At 40.6% G+C, this 23,477-nt stretch overlaps 1 protein-coding gene across 50 annotated transcripts in view; it reads left to right on the forward strand.

The window, feature by feature from the left end:
• Positions 1 to 23,477, forward strand: part of PTK2 (protein tyrosine kinase 2) — a 360,020-nt gene that overhangs the window by 287,153 nt on the left and 49,390 nt on the right. For 49 of the 50 annotated variants that reach the window (XM_035276524.3, XM_035276540.3, XM_078353054.1 and 46 more), the window contains one exon: positions 10,758 to 10,869. In XM_035276524.3, coding sequence (XP_035132415.1) covers positions 10,758 to 10,869 — 112 coding nt within the window. Of the gene's footprint in view, positions 1 to 9,869; positions 10,145 to 10,757; positions 10,870 to 23,477 lie in introns of those variants that run through there. The other variant, XM_078353095.1, reaches the window with a different exon arrangement.

Genomic DNA, 23,477 nt, shown 5'->3' on the forward strand with positions numbered 1-23,477 from the left:
CATTGCTATCCTATTGGGTCTAGATATTATCTTTTTTTTTTTTTTTTTTTTTTTTTTCTTTTGAGACAGAGTTTCACTGTTGTTACCCAGACTGGAGTGCAATGGCCCGATCTCGGCTCACTGCAACCTCCGCCTTCTGGGTTCAAGCAGTTCTCCTGCCTCAGCCTCCCGAGTAGCTGGGACTTCAGGCACGCACCACCATGCTCAGCTAATTTTTGTATTTTTTAGTAGAGACGGGGTTTCACCTTTTTGACCAGGATGGTCTCGATCTCTTGACCTCGTGATCCACGCGCCTCGGCCTCCCAAAGTGCTGGGATTATAGGTATGAGCCACCGTGCCCGGCCAGGTCTAGATATTATCTAGAAGAGTAATCTGTTTCACAACGATAACTATATACAGTTAAAATGTTCACAGTATTGGAATTTGAAGAGTTTTTTGTTTGTATTCTCTTTTGACCCTCAGTCTTCCCAGTAATAAAAAGCAAATTGCAAGCCTGAATTTATTAGGAATTTAATGTAAATTGTTTCTACTGAAAGTTATATCTTAACTGCTTCATGTCTAACAACAATTCTTATCCCTCATTGGTTGTCACTCACACATCTCTACAATTTGGCACTTTGAAACCGATAACTTACCTCTCTTTCTCTCTAGTAACCTTTTCCCCAAACTTGCATTTTAGCAATACCTTTTGTATGATGTTTCAGTGCTTGCTTGGGGATTATAGTATACATCTAACTTTTCATACATAGTTTACTTAGAGTTAATCATTGTACTTCATATAGAGTGTAGAAACTTTGCCAGCAGGAATGTTGATTTACCACCACCACCTTGGTCCATTATGCTGAAGTTGTCATGTACGTTACATTCACATATGTCATTAACCGCACAAAATTCAATTATAATTTTTGTCTTAAATATCATTTTAAAGAAAGTAGGCAAACTCTTGTATATTTAACTTCATACAGTGCTTCATTCTTCTGAAGAGCTTATTTGCATTTGGTTTTCCACCAGATGAAGAACTTTTTTAGCATTTCCTGTGGTGCAGATCAGTTGGTGATGAATTCTATTAGTTTTGTATTATCTAAAAATGAATTGAACTTAATTTTGTTGATAGGAATTTAGGGTTGACAGAGTTGTAATGTTTTTTCCCCAACACTGTCTTCTTTTACTATCTTCTGCCCTGTTATGCTTCATGAAAACTCACTGGCCATTCAGTCGTTACTTTGTGTGCAGTATGTCATTTTTCTCTGGCGGATTCCATGATTTTCTTTGATTTTCAGCAGTTTACGTAGGATGTTCTTGGATATGGTTTTCTTCATATTCATTGTTTGGGATTTGCTGAGCCTCTTGAATCTATAAACGTACCTTTTATAAAATTTAGAAAGATTTTTATTATTATTTCTTCAGATACATTTTTCTGTTCTATTTTCCCTGTCTTCTTCTGAGATTCCAGTTGTCTGTGTGTTAAGACTTCTAATGATGTCCTTCAGGCCAAGTCCCCGAAGCTCTTGTTGTTGTCCCCTCCACTCTCTCCTCCCTCCTCCTTCTTCCCCCACCACCCCCAGTTCCTGACCTTCCCCACTTCAGATTGGATCATTTTTATTGACTTACTTCTGGTACCCTGAGTCCCTTTCTGTCATCCCCATCCTACTAAATTTATCCCATGGAGATTTTATTTCATAGACTATATTTTTTGGTTACAGAATTTTTGTTTGGCTCTTTTTTGTGTGTGCATTCTGTTTCTCTGCTGACATTTCCTATCATTTCATCCATTATGATTAAATTTTCTTTTATGTCCTTGAATATAATAGCTTCTTTTAAATCATTGCTTGCTAATTTCAGCATCTGAGCCATCTTTGGAATCAGGCTCCTTTACATTTTTTTCCTCTTGAGAATGGGTTACGTTTTTATGTTTATTATGTTTATTTATATATCAAGAAATCTTAGATTATCTTAGACATTGTTACTGATGGTCAGATTGTAGAACCTCTTTCCACTGTGAGCAGCAGTGCAAATCTCTTCAATTATTTTAACCTTAGCTGGGCTGCTTGGCGTCTGTGCTGTGTGTTCATGGTTCTAGGGTCGGCCAGAGATTTGTGCAGAATAAATACTCAGAATTTGAAGCACTCCTCTGGCTGCCCTCATTCTGGGATTTCTCCCCTCACTTTTTCCGATTACCTTTTCAGTAGCTGTGGTTGCTCCAAACTCATTTCTCTGGTTATTCAAGCCAGTAACACTGGTGCCTGCCTTCTCACTAATGGTCATTAAAAAGTGGGGACCCACCCAGGGTCATTCTCTTCCTTCTCAACAGTTCCTTCCAGAAAATGGCTGCCTATGGTTGCTCTCCCATACTGTCATAGTTGTTTGTTATATCCAGAGTGTATAGTTCCTATCTTCAAGCTTGTTGGGCAAATAAAGGCTACTCACATGTAGCAGAAACAGAAAAAGGTGTTAACGTTTTAAAGTAACATTTGCAGTGGCTCATGCCTGTAATCTCAGCAACTCAGGAGGCTGAGATGGGAGGATCACTTTGAGCCCAGGAGGCCAAGGCTGCAGTGAGCCATGATCGAGCCACTGCACTCCAGCCTGAGTGACAGAGCAAAACCCCAATTCAAAAAATAGAAAAAAATAAAGGTACAATTTTAGTGGATATTGAGTTTTTTAAAAATAACTTCGAGATTGATAGAGCACAACAACAAAACAGAAGGCTTTATTTACTGCAGTTGGAGAAACAACAAAAGAGAAATATGATTTCAATATATCCAGGAGGCTACATGTCCAGTATACTACTGGCCACTAATGGCCATAATCTCCAGCGTTACTGCTTATGAGAAAAGAGAAAAAGAGCAGAGGCATAAGCTGTAACTCTGCGATTATGGCCTTTAGCCACTAGGTCAGCTGTTTCCAGATATGCCATCCTTGCCTCATCTCAAGCCTCCAGACTTGTTTTCTGCAAAGACTGCAGGGGTTTTTTTCCTGTTCTATTTTGTTTTTAAAAGGTCAATTCCATTCCTTTGTGGTGAGGCAGCATTGGCTAATTGTAAGAGATCATGTTTCAAAACTGGTATTCCCATGAACTTGCCAAAACAAGCCAGTTCCTCTTGACTTTTTTTTCCTCCAGCTTTATTGCTGTTCTTTCTCTGGGTATTTTCCAGATTAACTTAAATAACTACAAATCCAGACTGATGTTATGTCCAAAGGAAATTTTATTATGTCATTTGTTTGTTTAGGTGATCAGAATCTAATCTTTTAAAGAAAGTTGTTCTTCCCATGTTTAATAAAGCAAAAAGTATTCATTACATTTAAAAGGAAAAATGTTTTGTATTTGCAAAGAGAAAGTTAGTAGTATAGTCAGTCTCAGGGAAAATATTACAGAAATGAAGACAAGAACGCAATTCTTTCCTGGTGGTAAATAAGGCAGGTAAAAGTACAGAGCTCATTGGCTGGGGTGCGATGGCTCTCACCTGTAATCCCAGCACTTTGGGATGTGTTTTTGTGTCTTAGCTCCATACTGGAAATGAAGGACCACTTTCTTGCTCACCATCAAAATACCTTATGTGTAAAATCACATTTTGTTGCTCTAGAGGGGAAATTTAATAAAACCCCTCCACACTGGCTCAGGGAGGTTGTGAGACCAAGTTGCATAGGGAGTGTTGCAGGCCAAAAGAAGAAAATCAGAGCAACTATTTTTATGTCCTTTTACTGTAAATTGATCACTTAAATGATTTTAAAGTAAGAGAAGTAAAAAATAAAATAAAATTAACACTAAATAAAGTACTCCTTTCCACTCTTCAGTATTCTGTTCCTCAGTGGTGCTCACGGATCAACAAAGTGTAATTATCAGTTATGCTAATGTTTGTTAAATGGCAAGTCTCAGCTTTGATTGTTCCATCTATTTGCAAGTTTGAGACTTCAAAACTACCATTCTGGGAAAAACATAAGGGCTCATTTGTTGCCAGTTCACATTAGGCAGCTAAGAGCTTTCAGATGGAATGTATTGCTACTAAAAATATTTGTAGTTTGGGAAAATATGCTTCAATTTGACCTCCTTGATACTCTGCACATTCTAATTTGTTATTCTGGGTGCTTCAACAGCTGTACAGAGAAAAGTTCGGTACTGTCTCCTTGTGCCCTCTTACTCCATCTATGGACTAGTCTTCCCATTGTAAAAACAGATATTTTTATGAGTTATTTATATTCTTGATTACTCTGAGCAGCAAATTATGGTTTCTCAGAAGCCTTTTGACATGCTATTTTTGGTATGAGAATGAAGTAGTGAAATTGAAGGAACTGCTTCCCAGTTGTCATTATGTTCTTTGAGGAACAAGTGTGGCATGTTTAATTAAAGAAATATTATGCAAGTGATATTTAGCTTACAAGAGAAATTAGATTCCTGTCTGACAACTGTAGGGAGCTTACAACCTAAATTCCACAACATGGCAATATGTGATTAAGGGCTGAAATGAAACATTCAGACAGTAAATTCAGTAGATCAGAGAATAGGGGAAGTGTATATGCTTAGAAAAATCAGGGTAAATGGAGCCTGAGAGGGTCTCCTTGAGGCAAGGGACTTCACAGGGCCCTTTTAGAGATTCTTGGGGGAAACTGTAAGTAGCTTTAAGATCAGAGTGGCCCTTTTCACACAACGATCTGTGTGAACTAAAGTTATCTGAAGAGAACCCATTTAAAACAGAGTTCTTACTGCCTTAAAGAATATCTCTCACTTAGTCTTCTCTTAGTTTGCCTGTATTTTAATTATTTGAAGGAGTAGGAGAAAAGATACTGTTTTTCTCAATTTTTTTTCTTGATTTTTATGGAATTTTTATCTGTTTGAAATTCTGACTGAGGTCGTGCTGTTTATCTTCAGGGTCAAGTGATAGAGAACAGGGCACTGTAAAACCACTAACCAGTGTTATAAATAAAATTTGATGCTGCAAAAGAAATACCTCTCAAGGATAAATCCTCCCAGCAAGGCAGTTTACTTCTGTAAAAGGGTGCAGTGCACAGATGGAGCACTGATGGCCGCCGCACGCTTGGACAAGGGGGAAAGGGATACTTATGCCTGATGGGGATCGTGCCTACTCCTGTGTTGTTCCCCTATTGGCTAGGGTTAGACTGCACAAGCTAGACTACTCCCAATGGGCTATTTTAAAAAGAGCAGGGGTCCCAGCCGGAGTGGCAGGGTGGGTGTTTTGGCAGGAAGGACTGTTACGGGCAGGTCAGAGCAGGTAGCCAGGGTCTCCTAGGTGACCTGGATGAGTCAGGATGGAGCTGACGGGAGGGGAAACAGATATGAACTACTGATTAGAACCGGTGGAGAAGGTTGTTTACTGGAATTACAAGGAAGTTAAACTTTAAAAATAGTTAATTAAAGAATAAGAGAGCTGAACATACTGACATACTGATTCCTTGAAGAGAAATTTAGAACTCATTGTATCCAATACCAGGGATGTGCTTCTCTCCCAGGCCAGCTAGGCCTTCTTTGCCCTTGGTCTCTGATTGGTCTCCTCCTCTCAGTAACCATCTTGAAAAAAGTTGCCTGCAAGTCCTTTTCTGTTTGGCCAGTTGAGAGAACAGGCTGGGCACAGTGGCTCACAACTATAATCCCAGTACTTTGAGAGGCTGAGGCAGGAGGATCTCTCTATCCCAGAAGTTCAAGATTAACCTGGGTAATATAGTGAGATTTTTATTTATTTAATTGTTACAAAAAATAAAGAAGAATCGGGCCGGGCGTGGTGGCTCACACCTGTAATCCTAGCAGTTTGGGAGGCCAAAGAGGGCAGATCACAAGGTCAGGAGATCAAGACCATCCTGGCTAACACAGGAAACTCCACCTCTACTAAAAATACAAAAAATTAGCCAAGTGTCGTGGCACACGCCTGTGGTCCCAGCTACTCGGGAGGCTGAAGCAGGAGAATCGCTTGGACCCGGGAGGCAGAGGTTGCTGTGAGCTGAGATTGTGCCACTGCACTCCAGCCTGGGCAACAGGGTGAGACTTCATCTCAGAAAAAATAAATTAAATAAAAAAGAATCAGCCAGGCCTTATGATGCATGTGTAGTCCCAGCTACTCAGAGGGCTGAGGTGGGGGGATTACTTGACCTCCAGCCTGGGCTACAGAGTGAGGCCCTGTCTCAAAAAAAGAAAAACAAATTGGCTGGGCACAGTGGCTAATGCCTATAATCCCAGCACTTTGGGAGGCCAAAGCAGGACTGCTTGAGCCAGGGAGTTTGAGACCAGCCTGGGCAATAATAGCGAACCCTTGCCTCTGTAAAAATAAAAATAAACTTAAAAAGAGAACAGGAAGCTTAATCATGTGCTCTTCACTTGTCAGTAGACTTGCTCCACTGATAGAGCTTTATTCACCCATTTACCATTGCTTCATTCAGAGACGGAGTCTTGCTCTGTCGCCAAGCTGGAGTGCAGTGGCGCGATCTTGGCTCACTGCAACCTCTGCCTCCCGGGTTCAAGCAATTCTCCTGCTTCAGCCTCTCAAGTAGCTAGGACCACAGGTGCACGCCACCATGCCCAGCTAATTTTTGTATTTTTAGTAAAAATGGGGTTTCACCATGCTGGCCAGGATGGGCTCCATCTCTTGACCTTGTGATCTGCCTACCTTGGCCTCTCAAGGTGCTATGATTACAGGTGTGAGCCACCGTGTCCGGCCTACCTGTCACTTATTAATGCATATTATGCTTCGGGGTCTAATTCTGAGCATTTGAAAATGGACCTTCAGGTAACAACTCTTGGCTTAATGGGAAAGACAAGCAAACAGATATTTACAATGTCTTTTGGCAAGAGTTAAGAGCAAGTTAGGCATTAGTTGCTTTGGAAAAAAAGTAGGAGAGTGATGTAACTCAGCCTAAAGGGAGGAAGGAGCTTCAGGGAAGATTTTTTAGAGGAACTACTATTTCACACTTGAAATACAAGTAAGAGTTGGCCAGAAAAAGGAGAGAAAGTTGTTCCAGGCAAGAGACACACCATAAAGAGTCATGGGAGAGCATAGTGAGTTCAGAGAAGTTATTGGGACATAAAGGAAGAAGGGGTGTAGAAGAGGAAGAAGGGAAATGAAGCAAGATTAATCATTTCACTTTTAAAAGCAATGGTAGTACCCACCTGTGTGTGCACATGAGCTCTTAAAAATACGTATTTTTAACTCCTTTAGCAGCCTTTTGAGGTGTAGATTTCCTGGTGTTTTATAATCTAGAAAGTTAAGGTATACCTTCCCACATTTTCATTGGTAAATGATCAGGACCAGGTGAAGCTATATTAGCTCATTATCAAAGTATCAACTCCTATTCCTTAAAGTTGTAATGTCTTTATATTTGTCAAGTTCAAAGGCATTGTGTATTAGCGTCTGCTTTAGCAGGCATATTCTTGTTGGTTTGATTGATGGCCAGTCTTAATAGTTGTATTGCTAACACTTCATAGGTGATTAGATGGATTTGTGAAAAGACGTGGTTGCTCCTTTGTATCTCAAGCTCTACTTGGATTTAAACTCATTTGAAATATTTGCACAGGCGTGATGGCGTAAGTCTGTAGTCCCAGCTACTCTGGAGCCCAGGAGTTCAGGACCTGCCTGAGCAATGTAGTGCCACTCCATCTCCTTAAAAAAAAAAAAAAAAAAAAAAAAAAAAAAAAAAAAAAAAAGGGTGGGAGGCCAGGCACCAGCACTTTGGGTGACAGAGGCAGGAAGATCACTTGAGGTCAGGATTTCAAGACCAGCCCGGCCAACATGGTAAAACCCCATTTCTATTAAAAATACAAAAAAATTAGGCAGGCCTGGTAGCACACACACCTGTAGTCCCAGCCACTTGGGAGGCTGAGGCAGGAGAATTGCTTGAACCTGTGAGGCGGAGGTTGCAGTGAGCTGAAATCGCACCACTGTACTCAGCCTGGGCAACAGATTGAGAGTCCGCCCCAAAAACAAGAAAGAAAAAGACTTACAGCTCTTTGTTCAAATGGTAGCCATTAGCACAAAGGATATTATTTAATGGGGAATTTCTGATAGTTCTTTACATTTTTAAAAGCTTCGTGCATTTCAGAGCTTGTCACATAGGTTGTCTAATTTTCATGTAGATTCTCACAACAACCCTTCAAGATAGGTAGTTAGGTAGCGTGGAAGGACAGAGTGATCCATGGTCATATAACCTTTCTATGGCAGGATTTAATCCTGATCTCAGCGTGACTCAAACTCTTTGAGTTGGAGCTTGCTGTTTTCCAACTCATTTTTTTTTAACCACTAAGGATCCCTGAATTTTCTCAGCTAAGTTAAGCATCTAATAGGTCATGATAATACACATACTTTATCCATATGCAGTACTTGTACATTTAGCAAATACTTAAGTGTCAGCTATGTGCCAGGCACTGTTTCATTCAACATATAACAAAAGGTGTTTTTTTTACTCATAAATTTAAATACATAAGAAAAATTGAAATATAAAGGTATTTATTTTCACATAAATGGACAGAAAACATTGCTGTGCCTTGCTCATGTAATGCTCATTACATGACCAAAAGCACACAAGTATTATGTGCTTGGTATGAGTCTATAACTGTAACCTGCTGGGATGCTGGGACTCTTCCTCCCTAACCTTCCCCCAAGGCCTGAGACAGTACCCTCTCCCCCTTGGTTCTGCAGCTAGAATGTACCAGGCCAGGCTCTTCTCTACTGCTTAGTTATAACATTCATGCCCTGTTTCAGGGTTTTCTTGTTTTGTTTTTATTTTTTGATTGTTCTTCCTTTTTTTTTTTTTCGTGTGTGTGTGTGAGACAAGTCTCACTCTGTCATCCAGGCTGGGGAGCAGTGGTGCTTATTGCAGCCTCCACTTCCTAGGCTCAAGCATCCTCCTACCTCAGCCTCCAAAGTAGCTGGCACGACAGGTATGTGCCACCATACCTGGCTTTTTTTTTTTTTTTTAATCTTTTATAGACATGGGCTCTTGCTGTTTTGCTCAGACTGGTCTTGAACTTCTGGGCTCAGGCGATCCTCCCACCTCAGCTTCCCGGAGTGCTGGGATTACAGGCATAAGCCAACTTGTCTGACCCTGTTTCAAGGTTTTGAGTATTTCTTTTCTCCTAGACAAAGCACCTCAAAGACCTTAGCAAGTTATTAAATACTTGCTGAATGAGCAGCCCTCAAATAAATGCCATTAGGAAATACCCACTGATAACAACTAACACAGCAGATGCTCTCACAGCCACCACCTCCCTTAATCCTCCCAGCAGCTGAGGGGAGGGCTCTTCAGATTGGAGGGGCAGGGCAGAGAGAATGGCCCTCTCGGGACCCCTGTGCTCCTTCCCCAGACCTGGCCCCAAACTTCCCTGCACCACTTACTTGGGCTCACCTGGGCCTGTCATATGGGACCAGGTTCCCAACAGTTCTGGCACCCAGTGAACATCTTGCCTGTCTGTCAAGGTTGCTGCAAAATTTTTAAGTGCTATGAAAAGTTTTGGGGTGTTTGCTGAGCCATGATCACCTAACAGGAGTAAGAAAGAAACCAAAACCATGTCTTGAGAATGGAGTAGGACTTTTGACCGAAAGCTTTTATGTAAAATGCTGATGCAATCATTTCTTGAGGCAGACACTCCCTTTTGTTTGGGGATAAAAAACGTCTTAACATCTGTAGTGATGATTCGCTGACTTGGGGCAGTTACGAAATAAATTTTGTCTCTTTTCCTGATTCAGAAGGTGACTGTGTAAGTTAAGTTGTGTGAGAAATAGCAGCACACTCTAGCCTCCAACCAAGAAGGAATGTCTTTTTAAGCAGTTGAGCAAATTCCCAGATTAGAAAGAGTCTGGTGCACTGATGTCACTCTTTCCTGAGTAATTCTGGGTGGTTGTTTACTGCACACTATCTACCAGGAGACCAGAAACTTTGAATGAGCATCATTATTAGAACTCTGGAGCTGTAGGAATGTAGGAAGAGCTGTTTGCCATAGTTAGGACGAAGGTTTCAAAGACCTGCTGCCTGCTGAGCCCTGGGGCATCTGTGTGGAATGGGAAACTAGCAGAGTCTCACTTTGGCTGCATTCTGAGGGGTTTATGTGATGGCAAACAGCCAAGATGAAGAAGCTGCCTAGCAGTCACTGCAGAGGCTGCAGCATATGTGGGACTTCAGATAGCTTCTGAGTAGTCAAGCGGTGGTAAGTAGCAGTGTTACCCACTATGGGGTTTCCAGCTTAAAGCAAGCAGTATTTTCAGAAGCATTTTACATACTGTCACATTTTTCCTTATTTTCCTGATCAGTTAAAGCACTGGTTAAGCTGAACGATAGGAAGATTGTATTTAGCAATTTAGGGTGATTATTGGCCAGATTGCTAATTGGTCACGTAACTGCTGGCGTGATCACATTATGTGTGAAAAGAATCTGTTCTCAGACATGTATATGCTTGATAAAGTGCTGCTTGGGATTTCTCAGGGTAATTCTGTTCTGCTCAAGAATAGCAGATGTTTGGCATGCAAACATTTCTTCTTGGCCTGTCGTTCATTTTCTGCAACTTCTTTTTCTTACCAGCTGTCTTTTTCTTACCTGTGGCTGTGCTTTAAATGGACTTGCCCATTTGGACCAAGGCTATTCTAGAATTATTTCATGAAGAGTTAGAAACCTGATCCTCCTTTCCCCTGTCGATGGGATCCTTTCTTTATTATTATCATCTACTGTTAGCCAACTGGTATTCCTTAGATAACTCAGGGTGGGGTCTAGTGTATGCTAACTCTGATTGTCAGCTCTCCTAAGACAATGTGTTGTCTCTCTAGCACAATCCTGGAGGAAGAGAAGGCTCAGCAAGAAGAACGCATGAGGATGGAGTCCAGAAGACAGGCTACAGTCTCCTGGGACTCCGGAGGGTCTGATGAAGCGCCGCCCAAGGTAGCTACCGTCCTCACCCCAACTTTGGGGTTACTCTTACTTTTGACATTTACGTTTAGACAGCTGTTTGCTATGAGGAGAATATAAAATTTTATGTTATTCTAAGAGTAATAGTTGTAACACCAATTTTTTTATGTTTGTTTGTTTGCTCGTCTTTTTGTATTACCCTCATGGGTACTCACTTTCCTCACTTGTATTTATTTCAAGTAGGGGCTGTTTTAAGATATGAGCAGTTGGATTAGATGTCATCTTAAAATGTTTTTCCCGTGCTGCCTAACTTGAAGGAGGTTTTTCCTTTGTTGGTTGTCAGAGATCTCCCTAATGATCAAGTCTGTATTAAAATATGAAGCTAGGTCACAGATGCTTTGCATTTTGCTTTATTTAAAAATGAGTCTGTTTCTACCTGACCATATTCTTTCGTTGAGAACTCAGTGCACAATTTTGCCTTTTTCTTTTCGTAGCTGGTGACTGGGTTGTTTGTTGTGAAAGCAAGCACACTGCAGTTGCTTTGTTTCTTTAATAAGATCTTCCTAGACCTTACTTGTCTACTTATGTTCAGATCCTTTATTGGTGCCCCTCCCGCCTGGGAGAGGTCAGCCCAGGCCTTTGACAGTTGCTGGGCTGTGCTATGGCTGGGGTTTTAGACATAATGCTTTCCCTAGATTAATAAGTCTTAATATACCCTTTCCTCTTGACAGGATGCTATTTTCACACACTGGGTTACTTGTCATGAACACTCTAATTCTGCCTTTTTTCTGGAAAGTTAATAGATAATAGGATTTTTGTAGTTAGTAGTTACTATCACCATTTGATATTTCGTTAGTTAAAAAAATATGTTAAGGAACTTTGGTAATTCTTTACTTTCTTTATGAAAAGTGTTCAGAAATCTGGTAAGACAAAGTACTATTTAGATGTTATACCAACGTTTTTCATCTTGAAGGCTGAAAACTTTTCTTGGTCATTATTTTGAACGCTATAACAGTAAAGCATACATTGAAAGTGAAAACAAGTGAGTAACACAGTTATGCAGAAGTTGAGAGACAGAGGGTGCCTCAGACCAGCCCCTTTTACAGAGAGGAGGGCCGAGGCCCAAAGAAGAAAAACATACCTGTCTGATGGATGTTACATTAAACTAGGCAGTGAGAACACCTGAACGTTTCTCTGTCATTCCCAGCGTAATAACAGGAAATCCTTAGTTACCTACAGGAAAAAGCATGTACCCCGCATCACAACATCTGAGGCCCTCCATTTTAAATTTGCTAACTACTGCAGAATAGTCTAGTACTGGGAGGCAGGAGAATCTCATCATTAACTTCTCAGGCCTTGAATCCAAGTAAATTCATTCACATGGGGGTCTGCTATTTACAGTCTGATAACTGGGCAAGTTACCTACCTACTCCAAATCTCACGTTTCTTATTTGCAAAATGACTGTTTGTACTTCCTACCTCTGGGGGATGTTAGAAGATAATTCACTTTACAGCACTTCATTTAGTACACTTAAGTGCAAAGTCACATATTTGGTAAGGAGCACCACAGAATGCAACACTTCCCTAAAACTCGCAGGATTAAATCAATTCTTTTCATCTATATATTTTTCTGTGTCCCAATCTATTAGATTTTTAGAATATGACTAATTTTCTAAATCAGGTTCATGGGCAGCGATAATGAGGCTTCTTGGCTGCTTTTTTGGTTTCAGAGTATAAAGATTCGTTTGGCTTAAAAATTTACATATCCTCACACTTTTTTAAAAAATATATTTTCAAATTACATATTTTGAGACTCTTGCCTATAAGCATATTTGTTCCACTCCACACAAAGTTTGTTAAATAAACAGATAAGGAAACTATAGCCACTATGTTTTTGTTAAAGTTTTATTGAAACACAGTTTTATTGGAACACACCCATTTATTTGTGTATTATCCACAGCTGCTTTCACCCTACACAGGCATAAATGAATAGTTGTTAAAGAGACAGTATGGCCTACACAATTTAAAACACTTACTCTTTCTCCCTTAAAGAAAAGATTTGCAACCCCCAGATTAAAAGTTTTAATGGTGGCCGAGCATGGTGACTCATGCCTATAATCCCAGCACTTAGGGAGGCCGAGGCGGGTGAATGACCTAAGGTCAGAAGTTCAAGACCGTCCTGACCAACATGGTAAAACCCTGTCTCTACTGATAATACAAAAATCAGCCAGGCATGGTGGTGGGTACCTGTAATCCCAGCTACTCAGGAGGCTGAGACAGGATAATTGCTTGAACCTGGGAGGCAGAGGTTGCAGTGAGCCAAGATCACATTACTACACTCCAGCTTGGGCAACAAACAGCCTCTATCTCAAGAAAGAAAAAAGTTTTAATGGCTAGAGAAATCATCTAAAGTAGTGTAGATTACAGATGCTTGATGATTATTAACAAATATTAATGTTAATTGTTGAACTTCCATGCCAATCAGAATCAAGTACTGTATGCAGTTTTTGCCTTCTCAGTGTTTATCTTTAGAATCCAATTCTGCTTTTATGGTCACAGTATTTGGCACGTCTGAAATGAGTCCATGATTTTCAAGATGGTAGGTTAGTATTTCCTCACTTCCTCTACTTTGTGAAATGAGAATTAGGTAGATTCTGGTGAGTTTTCATAATTCTGCCTGTGATATGTTAAAATAAGTAAGTCTTATTTAGATTTCTTCTTTTTTTTTTTTTTTTCTTTTTGAAAACAGAACCTTGCTCTGTGGCCCAGGCTGCAGTGCAGTGGTGTGATCTCAGCTCACTACAACCTCTACCTCCTAGGTTCAAGAGATTCTCCTGCCTTAGCCTCCTGGGTAATTGGAATTATAAGCACCCACCACCATGCCTGGTTAATTTTTGTATTTTTAGTACAGACACGGTTTCACCATGTTGGTAAGGCTGGTCCCAAATTCCTGACCTCAGGTGATCCTCCCACCTCAGCCTCCCAAAGTGCTGGGTTTACAGACATGAGCCACCATGCCCACCCATCTCATTTAGATTTTTTTTATTTCTTCCTTCCTTTCTTTTTTTAAATAAAGATGGGGTTCTCATTATGTTGCCTAAGCTCTCTTGAGCTGCTGGGCTTAAACAGTCCCTTCATGTCAGCCTCCAGAACCACTTAGATTTCTTAAATTCAGATAGGATCTCAGGCTTCAGTAGGTAAATTTTGTGTTATTAACACTAATATAGAAAAATTTTAATGTAGCTTAATTAGTTTTATAAGGTGAAATGTCTTTCTCTTTCCCAATCCAGATTCAAATTAAAAGTTTACTAACAGGCTGAGTGTGGTGACTCACACCTATAATCGCAGTGCTTTGGGAGACTGAGGCAGGAAAATTACTTGAGCCCCAGAGTTCGAGACCAGCCTGGGCAATAGGATGAGACTCTGTCTTTACAAAAATTTTAAAAATTAGCCAAGTTTAGTGGCATGTGCCTGTAGTCCTAGCTACTCAGCAGGCTGAGGCAGGAAGATCACTTGAGCTCAGGAGATCTAGGCTGCACAGAGAGCTGTATTTGCACCTCTGCATTCCAGCCTGGGCAAAATAGCAAGGCCTTGTCTCAAAACAAATAATAAATTTTTAAATTTTTTAAAGCTTATTTATACTTATTGATTATATAGTAAAAGCATTATAACCACAAAGCTAATTATTAATATGTTTGGATCACTTCATCATGCTTAATGCCAATTTATTCATATAATAATAATCTTTAGAGAACTTTGCCTGAGACAAGCCCTGCATAGGAGTGCCCCATTAAATGCCCATTTTCATCTGTGCCGGTTGCTTTCCTGAAGATTCCCATTGGATCAATGGAGAGCCTCAGGGGAAAAGTATCTTAGAACAGCCATTCTCAAAGTGTAGTCCTTGTACCTCTGCAGGTCCCCATGACCATTTCAAAGGTCCGTGATATCAGAACTCAGCTGATAATAATGTTAAGATGTTATTTGCTCAAGGCAGGTGGATCACTTGAGGCCAGGAGTTTGAGACCAGCCTGGCTAACATGGCAAAACCCCGTTTCAACTAAAATACAAAAATTAGCTGAGCATGGTGGTGCCTGGTAGACAGAGCAAGACTCTGTCTCAAAAAAAAAAAGATGTTATTTGCCTTTTCCAGTATGTTGACATTTTTACTGATAGAACTGCTGACATCTTAACACAACTCAGCACAGTGGCATGAAACTGTACTGATCATCACTGTGTTCCTCACCCCTGTGCTCACACAAAAAGAAAAAGAATGCCATTTTTTTTTGGGGGGGCGGGGGGAGGGAGGAAGGCAGGAAGGAAGGGAAGAAGGACGGTAGGGAGGAAGGAAGGGATGAAGGAAGGGAGGAAGGGAGGAAGCAGGGAGGGAGGGAGGGAGGGAAGGGAAGAAAGGCAATCAAGCAATGAAAGAGACATTGCCGACCTGGATCTAGAGTTTACAAGTTGATTTCTTTTTTTTTGAGAGAAGGAAAGAAAAAAAAATAATAAGTAAAGGAGAGGAAGAAAGAGGAAGAGAAAGAGGGAGAGTAAATGGAAATATTGCTTTATTTTGAAAAAAATTGGGTATTAATAATGGCCAATCAATGTTTCATTTAAACTAATGGGTAGGTGTGATGTGGTATTGACAAGAATGTATATTTTGTGTATTTGAAGTGGAGAGCTCTATAAATATTTATTAAGTTTACTTGTTCCAGATCTGAGTTCGAGTCCTTGATATCCTTATTAATTTTCTGTCTCATTGAATCTAAGTCTCCTATCTGGGTGTTAGGATCGTTAGCTCTTGTTGTTGCATTGATCCTTTTACCACTATATCTTTGTTGCTTTAAAATCTATTTTATCCAATAGAAGAATTGCAACTCCTGCTTTTTATTTATTATTTATTTTTGCTCTCCATTTGGTTGGTAAATCTTTCTCCATCCCTTTGTTTTGAGTCTTTGTGTATCCTTGCCTGTGAAACAGGTCTGGATGTAACATGCCATTGGGTTTTGGCTGTGTCTTTTGATTGGGAATTTAGTCAATTTAAATTTAGGGTTACTGCCATTTGATGTTGACTGGCTGTTTTATCCATTTGTTGGTGTAAATTCTTCTTTATGTTGGTGCTCTTTACTTTTTGGTATATTTTTAGAAAGGCTAATACTGGTTGTTTCTTTCTGTGTGTAATGCTTCTTTCAGAAGCTCTTGTAAAGCAGGCCTGGTGGTAATAAAATCTCTGAGTTCTTGCTTGTTCATAAAAGATTTTATTTTTCCTTCAGTTGTGAAGCTTAGTTTGGCTGGATATGAAATTCTGGGCTGAAGGTTCTGTTCTTTGAGGATCTTGAATATTGTCCCCCACTCTCTTCTGGCCTGTAGAGTTTCTGCCGAGAGATCTGCTGTTAAGTCTGATAGGCTTGCCTTTGTGGGTAATCTGACCTTTCTCTCTGGCTGCCCTTAGTATCCTCTCCTTCGTTTCAACCCTGGTGAATCTAACAATTATGTGCCTTGGGGTTGCTCTTCTTGAGGAGTATCTTTGTGATGTTCTCCGTATTACCTGGGGTTGAATGTTGACCTGCTTTGCTAGTTTAGGAAAATTTTCCTGAATAATATCCTGAAGGGTATTTTCCAGCTTGGATTCATTCTCTCCGTGGCATTCAGGTACACCTATCAAACGTAAATTTGGTCTTTTCACATAGTCCCACATTTCTTGGAGACTTTGCTCATTCCTTTTTATCCTTTTTTCTCTAATTGTTTCTTCACGTTTTATTTCATTAAGTTGGACTTTGACCTCTGATATCCCTTCTTCTGCTTGAACAATTCGAGTGTTTAAACCTATGCATACTTCTCGGAGTTCCTGTATTGTATTCTTCAGTTCCATTAATTCACTCATACTCCTCTCTAAGTTGTCTATTCTCAATAGGATTTCATCAAACCTTTTTTCAAAGTTCCTAGTTTCTTTACCTTGGGCTACAACATGTTCTTTTAACTCACCGAAGTTTGTTATTATCCATTCCTTGAAGAGTGATTCTGTCATCAGGATGCGCTCTTTCTCCATCAAGCCTTGTTCCATTGTTGATGTGGAGCTGTGATCATCTTTAGAGGGAGAGGCGTTCTGACTTTGAGTATTCTCAGCTTTTTTACGCTGGTTTCTTCCCGTCATTGTAAATTTATCCTCCTGTTGTCTTTGAAATTACCAACTTTCAGATTAGGTCTCTTGAGTGGACGTCCAGGTTGTTAGTTCCCAGGGCCAGAGCAGCGGCGTTAAAACTGATGGTGCTTTTCTGCCCAGGATTCTCCTGTCGGGCTTCCTTCTTGTTTCCGTAGGCGACTCTGCCTTCCCGGGGCTCCAAACCTCAGTCAGAAGGGGAACCGGTCCTGTTTACTCTGCGCCGAGCGCTACCGCGCGGAGGTGCCAGTGGAACTGGTGCGCCGACCACGAGAGTCGCGCTGGTGACTCGTGTGTTTCCACCACTGGGGGATCTTCTGCTCTGTGAGCGACCAGACTTTGTCTGAAAGTGTGGCGTCCTCTAGTTCTCGGCTCCTTCCCTGAGAGCTGCAATCCCGGGATGTTAGCGATCGGCCATCTTGGATCGTTCTCCAAGAATGCCATTTTCTGGCCAGGCATGGTGGCTCATGCCTGTAATCCCAGCACTTTAGGAGGCTGAGGAAGGGGGATCACCTGAGGTCAGGAGTTTGAGACCAGGCTGACCAACATGGATAAACCACGTCTCTACTAAAACTACAAAATTAGCAGGGCATGGTGGGGCACACATGTAGTCCCAGCTACTCGGGAGGCTGAGGCAGGGTACTTGCTTGAACCCGGGAGGCGGAGGTTGCGGTGAGCCGAGTTTGTGCCATTGCACTCCAGCCTGGGCAACAAGAGCAAAAATCTGTCTCAAAAAAAAAAAAAAGCCATTTTGCAGAAGAATGGCCTTGATGAAGCAGTGAAAAATATCCAACGTGATGACATGGGAAAGACATGTTGGCCCTGCTGCTACACACCCGGACACTATGTCTGTCTTGAGGAAGGCACTGTGCAGTTGAGTTGCAAGCTGAACTAAACACTATTTTTCATGGAAGACCATCTTTACTTGAAAGAACAGCTGGCAGACATACTGTTCAGAGTTACATGTTTGGTAGATATTTTCTCAGAAGAGAAAGAGGTGAGACTGTCACTTCCAGGAAAAGAACTATTTGTTATCAGTGATGAAATTTGAGTTTTCAAGCAAAAATTTGAATTTTGAAAAACTTACCATTGTGATCTTGGCAGCATTCTAAATTCTTAGACTGTCATAGTAAGCTCAGGATGCTATTAACGTGATTTTTTAAAAAATATATGTTGTTTGCTGAAATGTGTTGACATTGGGAGGATCTATATACCACAGTAAATCAGTATCTTCCAAATAACCTACACAGATGTTACAAAATCACACTTGAGTAGAAGGTCCATTGAAAGTACAAGATAAAGTAATGGATCTTTTCCCTTTTTTCCCCCTTAACTCTATGGATTTTAATGTAACGGATGATACCACTTTAAATTCCACATCGCAACTCACCTTTAAGAAGCTACTACTTGCATTTTGGTGTCGAATCAAAAAACAATACCATAGTTGTGCCCACAATATGCTGAAATACTCCTCCCTTTTTTAGTCGTACATCTGTTTGAGGTTCCTTTTTTCCCTCATATACTGCAACAAAACAGAACATGACAACAGACTGCAGAAACAGATATGAGAACCTTCTGCCTTCATTAAAGCGATTTACATAAATGTAGATGGACATGTGTCCTTCTCAGTCTGGTTTGTTTGGTTTTGAGAAAGTAGGTGTTTTTTTAATATGTGATTAGATTATTTTTAAGTGAGTTAATAAATACTTTTTAGTATCTGTTTTAATTTCTAACAGTATGAGTGTTGGTAGTTATATTCCAAATAAACAAAAACTCTTAGAGTCCTCAGTAATCTTTAAGAGTGTAAAGGGGTCCTAAAAATGAAATGTTTCAGAATTTCTTCAGCCCCAATCAAACCAAGCACAAAATTTTTATAAAAAATGATTTTATAATGTCTTGTTTACTAATCCTGAAATAAAATACATAGGTAACAGAATGACCTACCAATTTCAAAATATCAATGTAGGAATACTAGTGTTTGGAGACCTAACTGCACAGGAGAAATAAAAGGAAAGTCCTTTTTTATAACATTATGCATGCATGTATAAAGCACTCAGGTCTGGTGACATTGGGAGACATGGTAGCATAGCCAGATCTTACACCTGTTTGTGGACTCACCATGAATATAGCAGCAACTAGCAGACTGCATAGCTTTAACTGATAGGAATTTCATTGGTCTAGGTAATGTTATTTTCTAGAATTGTAAGAAAATATCGGTAAAGTTTAAATGAAATAAAATTGCCCATCAGTATACACGGTAATTGCTGTTCTGGAGAGTTCAGTGCTTCATAAACTATACAAAGTGTCTTGTGTGTTAATATGTAAAGTGGAATTCATTCAGTGTTCAAGCAACAGGGATTGTATTGTTACTGTTATTTTACTTATGTAAAGTTGAGAGAGACAGTAGAAAGTACTGTGGGAGCTTGGCATGGTGGCTCGGGCCTTTAATCCTAGCACTTTGGGAGGCCAACACGAGTGGATCACTTGAGGCCAGGAGTTCAAGACCAGCCTGGGCAACATGGCAAAACCCCATCTCTACTAAAAATACAAAAATTAGCTGGGCCTGGTGGTGCACATCTGTAATCCCAGCTATTCTGGAGGCTGAGGCACAAGAATCACTTAAACTCAGGAGGCAGAGGTTGCAGCGAGCCAACATCGCACCACTGCACTGTAGCCTGGGTGACAGAACGAGACTCCATCTCAAAAAATAAAAATTGAAAAATGAGCCAGGTGTGATTGCACATGCCTATAATCCCAGCTACCTGGGAGGCTGAGGCACAAGAATCACTCAAACTTGGGAGGCAGAGGTTGCAGTGAGCTGAGATTGTGCCATTGCACACCAGCCTAGGCGACAGTATGACTGTTTCAAAACAAAAAAAAAAGTCCTGCGGGATATGAAACAAATCCTGTTGTTCAGGCCTGTCCCCTCATTGCCAGAAATCTCACCTGCTGACATCTACCTTAATACCAGTTGTGCAATCATGGAAGGCACCCTCACTAATACAGTTGTCCTTTAATATCTGCAAGGGATGGAGATCAAAATCCACAGATGCATAAACTCCTTATATAAAATAGCCCAGTATTGCATATAACCTACATACATCTTCCAATATACTTTAGTTTTTTGTTGTTGTTGGCATATTCTGTTTTTGAAATGGGGTCTCCCTTTGTTGCCCAGGCTGAAGGGCTGTTGCGCAATCTCGGCTCACTGCAACCTCCACCTCCCGGGTTCAAGCAATTCTCACGTCTCAGTCTCCTGGTAGCTGGGATTATAGGCGTTTGCCACCATGCCTGGCTAATTGTTTTGTATTTTTAGTAAAGATGGGGTTTCATCATGTTGGTCAGGCTGGTCTCAAACTCCTGACCTCAGTTGATCCACCCACTTTGGCATCATAAAGTTCTGGGATTACAGGCTTGAACCATCATGCCCAGCCCATCTTCCAGTGTACTTGAGATTACTTGTACTAACTAATACAATGTAAATGCTACATTGTTTCATATATATAAGTAGACACACATATATAATATATACACACATATGTAATACATACATATATAGTATATAAATATTTTATATAATATATATATATACGTGTGTGTGTGTGTGTGTGTGTGTGTGTGTGTGTGTGTGTGTATTTATTTAGTTATCTATCTTTGGAGACATGGTCTCACTCCGTCACCCAGGCTGGAGTGCAGTGGTGCAATCTCAGGCCACTGCAACCTCCACTTTCTGGGCTTAAGTGATTCTTTAGCCTCTGCCTCCCAAGTAGATAAGACTACAGGTGTGAGCCACCATTCCCCAGCTAATTTTTACATTTTTTGTAAAGATGGGGTTTTACCATGTTGCCCAGGCTGGTCTCAAACTTATGAGCTCAAAGCGATCTACCCCCCTCAGCCTCCCAAAGTGCTGAGATTACAGACATGAGCCACTGCACCCAGCTTGCATAGTTACACTTATCTTTTTGTTTGTATTATTGGTTTTGGTTGTTTTTTTTTTTTTTTTTTCCTGTATATTTTCAATCTGCAGTTGTTTGAATCCATGGATGCTGGGCCTGTGGATAGGGAGGGCTGACTGTACTCTAAATGCTTCTGAAGGAACAGTGCCATCCAGTTGAGGACCTCTAGTTTAGAATACCAGTGCCTTCCTTTCTCTCCTTCCTCACTTGGGAGAATTTCAGCAAAAATTCCCTGTGCCATTATTTTGCTTTATTAAAATCCAAGTTTCTGTCTTAGAGGAGGAGGTGTCATTACTCTGCTAACTTATAGTACTTACCAGCAGGTGACACTTTTGGACTTGTATGAAAGCCATTTTCAAAGATCTTGATGTATGTTAATCTATTTAACCTTTATGGCAGCTCCAGGAGGTAGCTGCTGGTTATTGTACTCCTTTTGTTATTGACAGTAGGGAGGCACAGAGAGCTGAAACACCCTAACTGTGAACACTGGCATTCTCTTAACCACCATGCTAACTTCCAATTTGTAGAGAACAGAAGCAGAGCTGTTTTACCAATACATTTGCACTCTCCATGGCTGTTGGTTAGCAACATTTGATTTTGTGGTGTCCTTTGTGCAAATATTTTGTCTATCGTGAGACATATTTTCAACTTTTTACCTGTTATTTTTATTTTGAAATGGAACCTTGTGTTATTTGCTACCGAGTTAAGACTTTGCATCACTGTGAGATGTTTTACATTGCTTTTGTCATTCTCTGATCCATTTGTTTTGTATATTCCTTTTTATTTGCTGAGTCAGAAGTACGCTTGTCATAGAATAGCATCTTGGCACGGCAGATTTTGGAGTCAGGCAGTTCTACCATTACCACCCATATGCCCCTATTTAGATTGCCCAATGTATCTGAGACTCTATAAAATAGGGATTATAATATTGTTTCATAGCAATTTGGTGATCAAAATTATCAAATTGTATGTAAAGTACATAGTTTAGTACAGACAGAATACAGAGTACATTACAACTTTTTTTTTCCTGAATTTATCAGGAGTGCGTCACTGCGCAACTGTCAGCTCTGTTTATTGTTCCAGTTCCTGGCTCTGCCTCCTTCCATTCTTGGACTCCAAGAACATTTGATTCAGGAAACCATTTTCCCTGAAACCATTATTAATGCTTACATACTAACACATATCTTTAAAACAAGTACAAAGGTAGCCAGACTTTTATTTTTTTAACCTCTTTTAATTTAGCACAACCACTTTGTAGAACACACTTTGGAAATTGCCACCCTAGCACAGAGTAGAGAAAAACCTAGAATGTTCCATTTTTACCCTTTTCCTGTTTGTGGTGTCTTCAGGGGAATTCATGTTCTTATTTAGTTACGCTTAGAGTAGACTATCCAGAACACTGTTTGAAACGTGACAGGGCTAAGCAAAAAGGAAGGGTTTTTCACCCTCAGGAATTTAATGGCTTACAATAGCAGGGCTAGAGCAAGTGCAAAAGTACCTCCAACCCAAGGTTGGGTTTGAAAAAGGCCTCCTTAGGAGAGCAGAGGACATATGTTTATGTTACACTGGCAAAATCAGGAGCTGCTAACATCTCATTGACTGAAAGGATCAGAAGTGTTCTACAGATGAATGGAGGAGACATTCCAGGCAGGGGGACTGCATAAGCAAAGCTGTGGGGAAAATGAGACTGAGTTTAGAGACCAAAACATGCTCTGGACCTAACTAGAGCAAAGCGTGTTCACCCAGCACTGTGGGAGAGAGACACAGGCACTAAGCCGTTTTCTTTCCTAAGCTTGTTAGGACTTAAATCCATTTCCTCCATTTCCTTTAATTCTGGACTTAATTTAGCTAGAAAATAACGGCTTCCACCTCATTAAATCCCCCAAGTTTTAGAAGACTTTATTGACTTCTTTCAGCCTGCCGTTTCAGACTAAATTGTTCTTTCACTGTGAACTTGGAATTCATTTTGGCCCACAAACAAAATGAGAATTTAAGACCTGGAAGTGACTTTAGAGATTCTCTAGCTCACCCCGCATCTTTGCATGAGGAAGTAGAAGCCAGTCAGTTTCGTCACTTGACCACAGTCACACAACCAGGAATTAGTCAAACAATAGAACACAAATGCATTCTCTCCAGGTCGCAGACAGCATTTGGGTCCCTCAGGCTCAGAATATTCAGTATCCCATTTTGTTATTAATGATACTTCAATAGCTTTATTTTGATACAATTTACATTCCATACAGTTTATCCATTGAAAGTGTGCAGTTCGGCTGGGTGCATATAATCCCAACACTTTGAGAGGTCTTGGCAGGCGGGTCATTTAGGGCCAGGAGTTCGAGACCAGCCTGGCCAACGTGGCAAAAGCCTGTCTCTACTGTAAATACAAAAATTATTCTGGCGATGGGATGAATGCCTGTAATCCCAGCTACTTGAGAGGCTGAGGCACAAGTCGCTCAAACCTAGGAGGCAGTGGTTGCAGTAAGCCAGGATTGTACACCGCACTCCAGCCTATGCAACAGAGGAAGACA

Source organism: Callithrix jacchus, chromosome 16, assembly GCF_049354715.1.
Source record: "Callithrix jacchus isolate 240 chromosome 16, calJac240_pri, whole genome shotgun sequence".
Taxonomy (NCBI): Eukaryota; Metazoa; Chordata; class Mammalia; order Primates; family Cebidae; genus Callithrix; species Callithrix jacchus.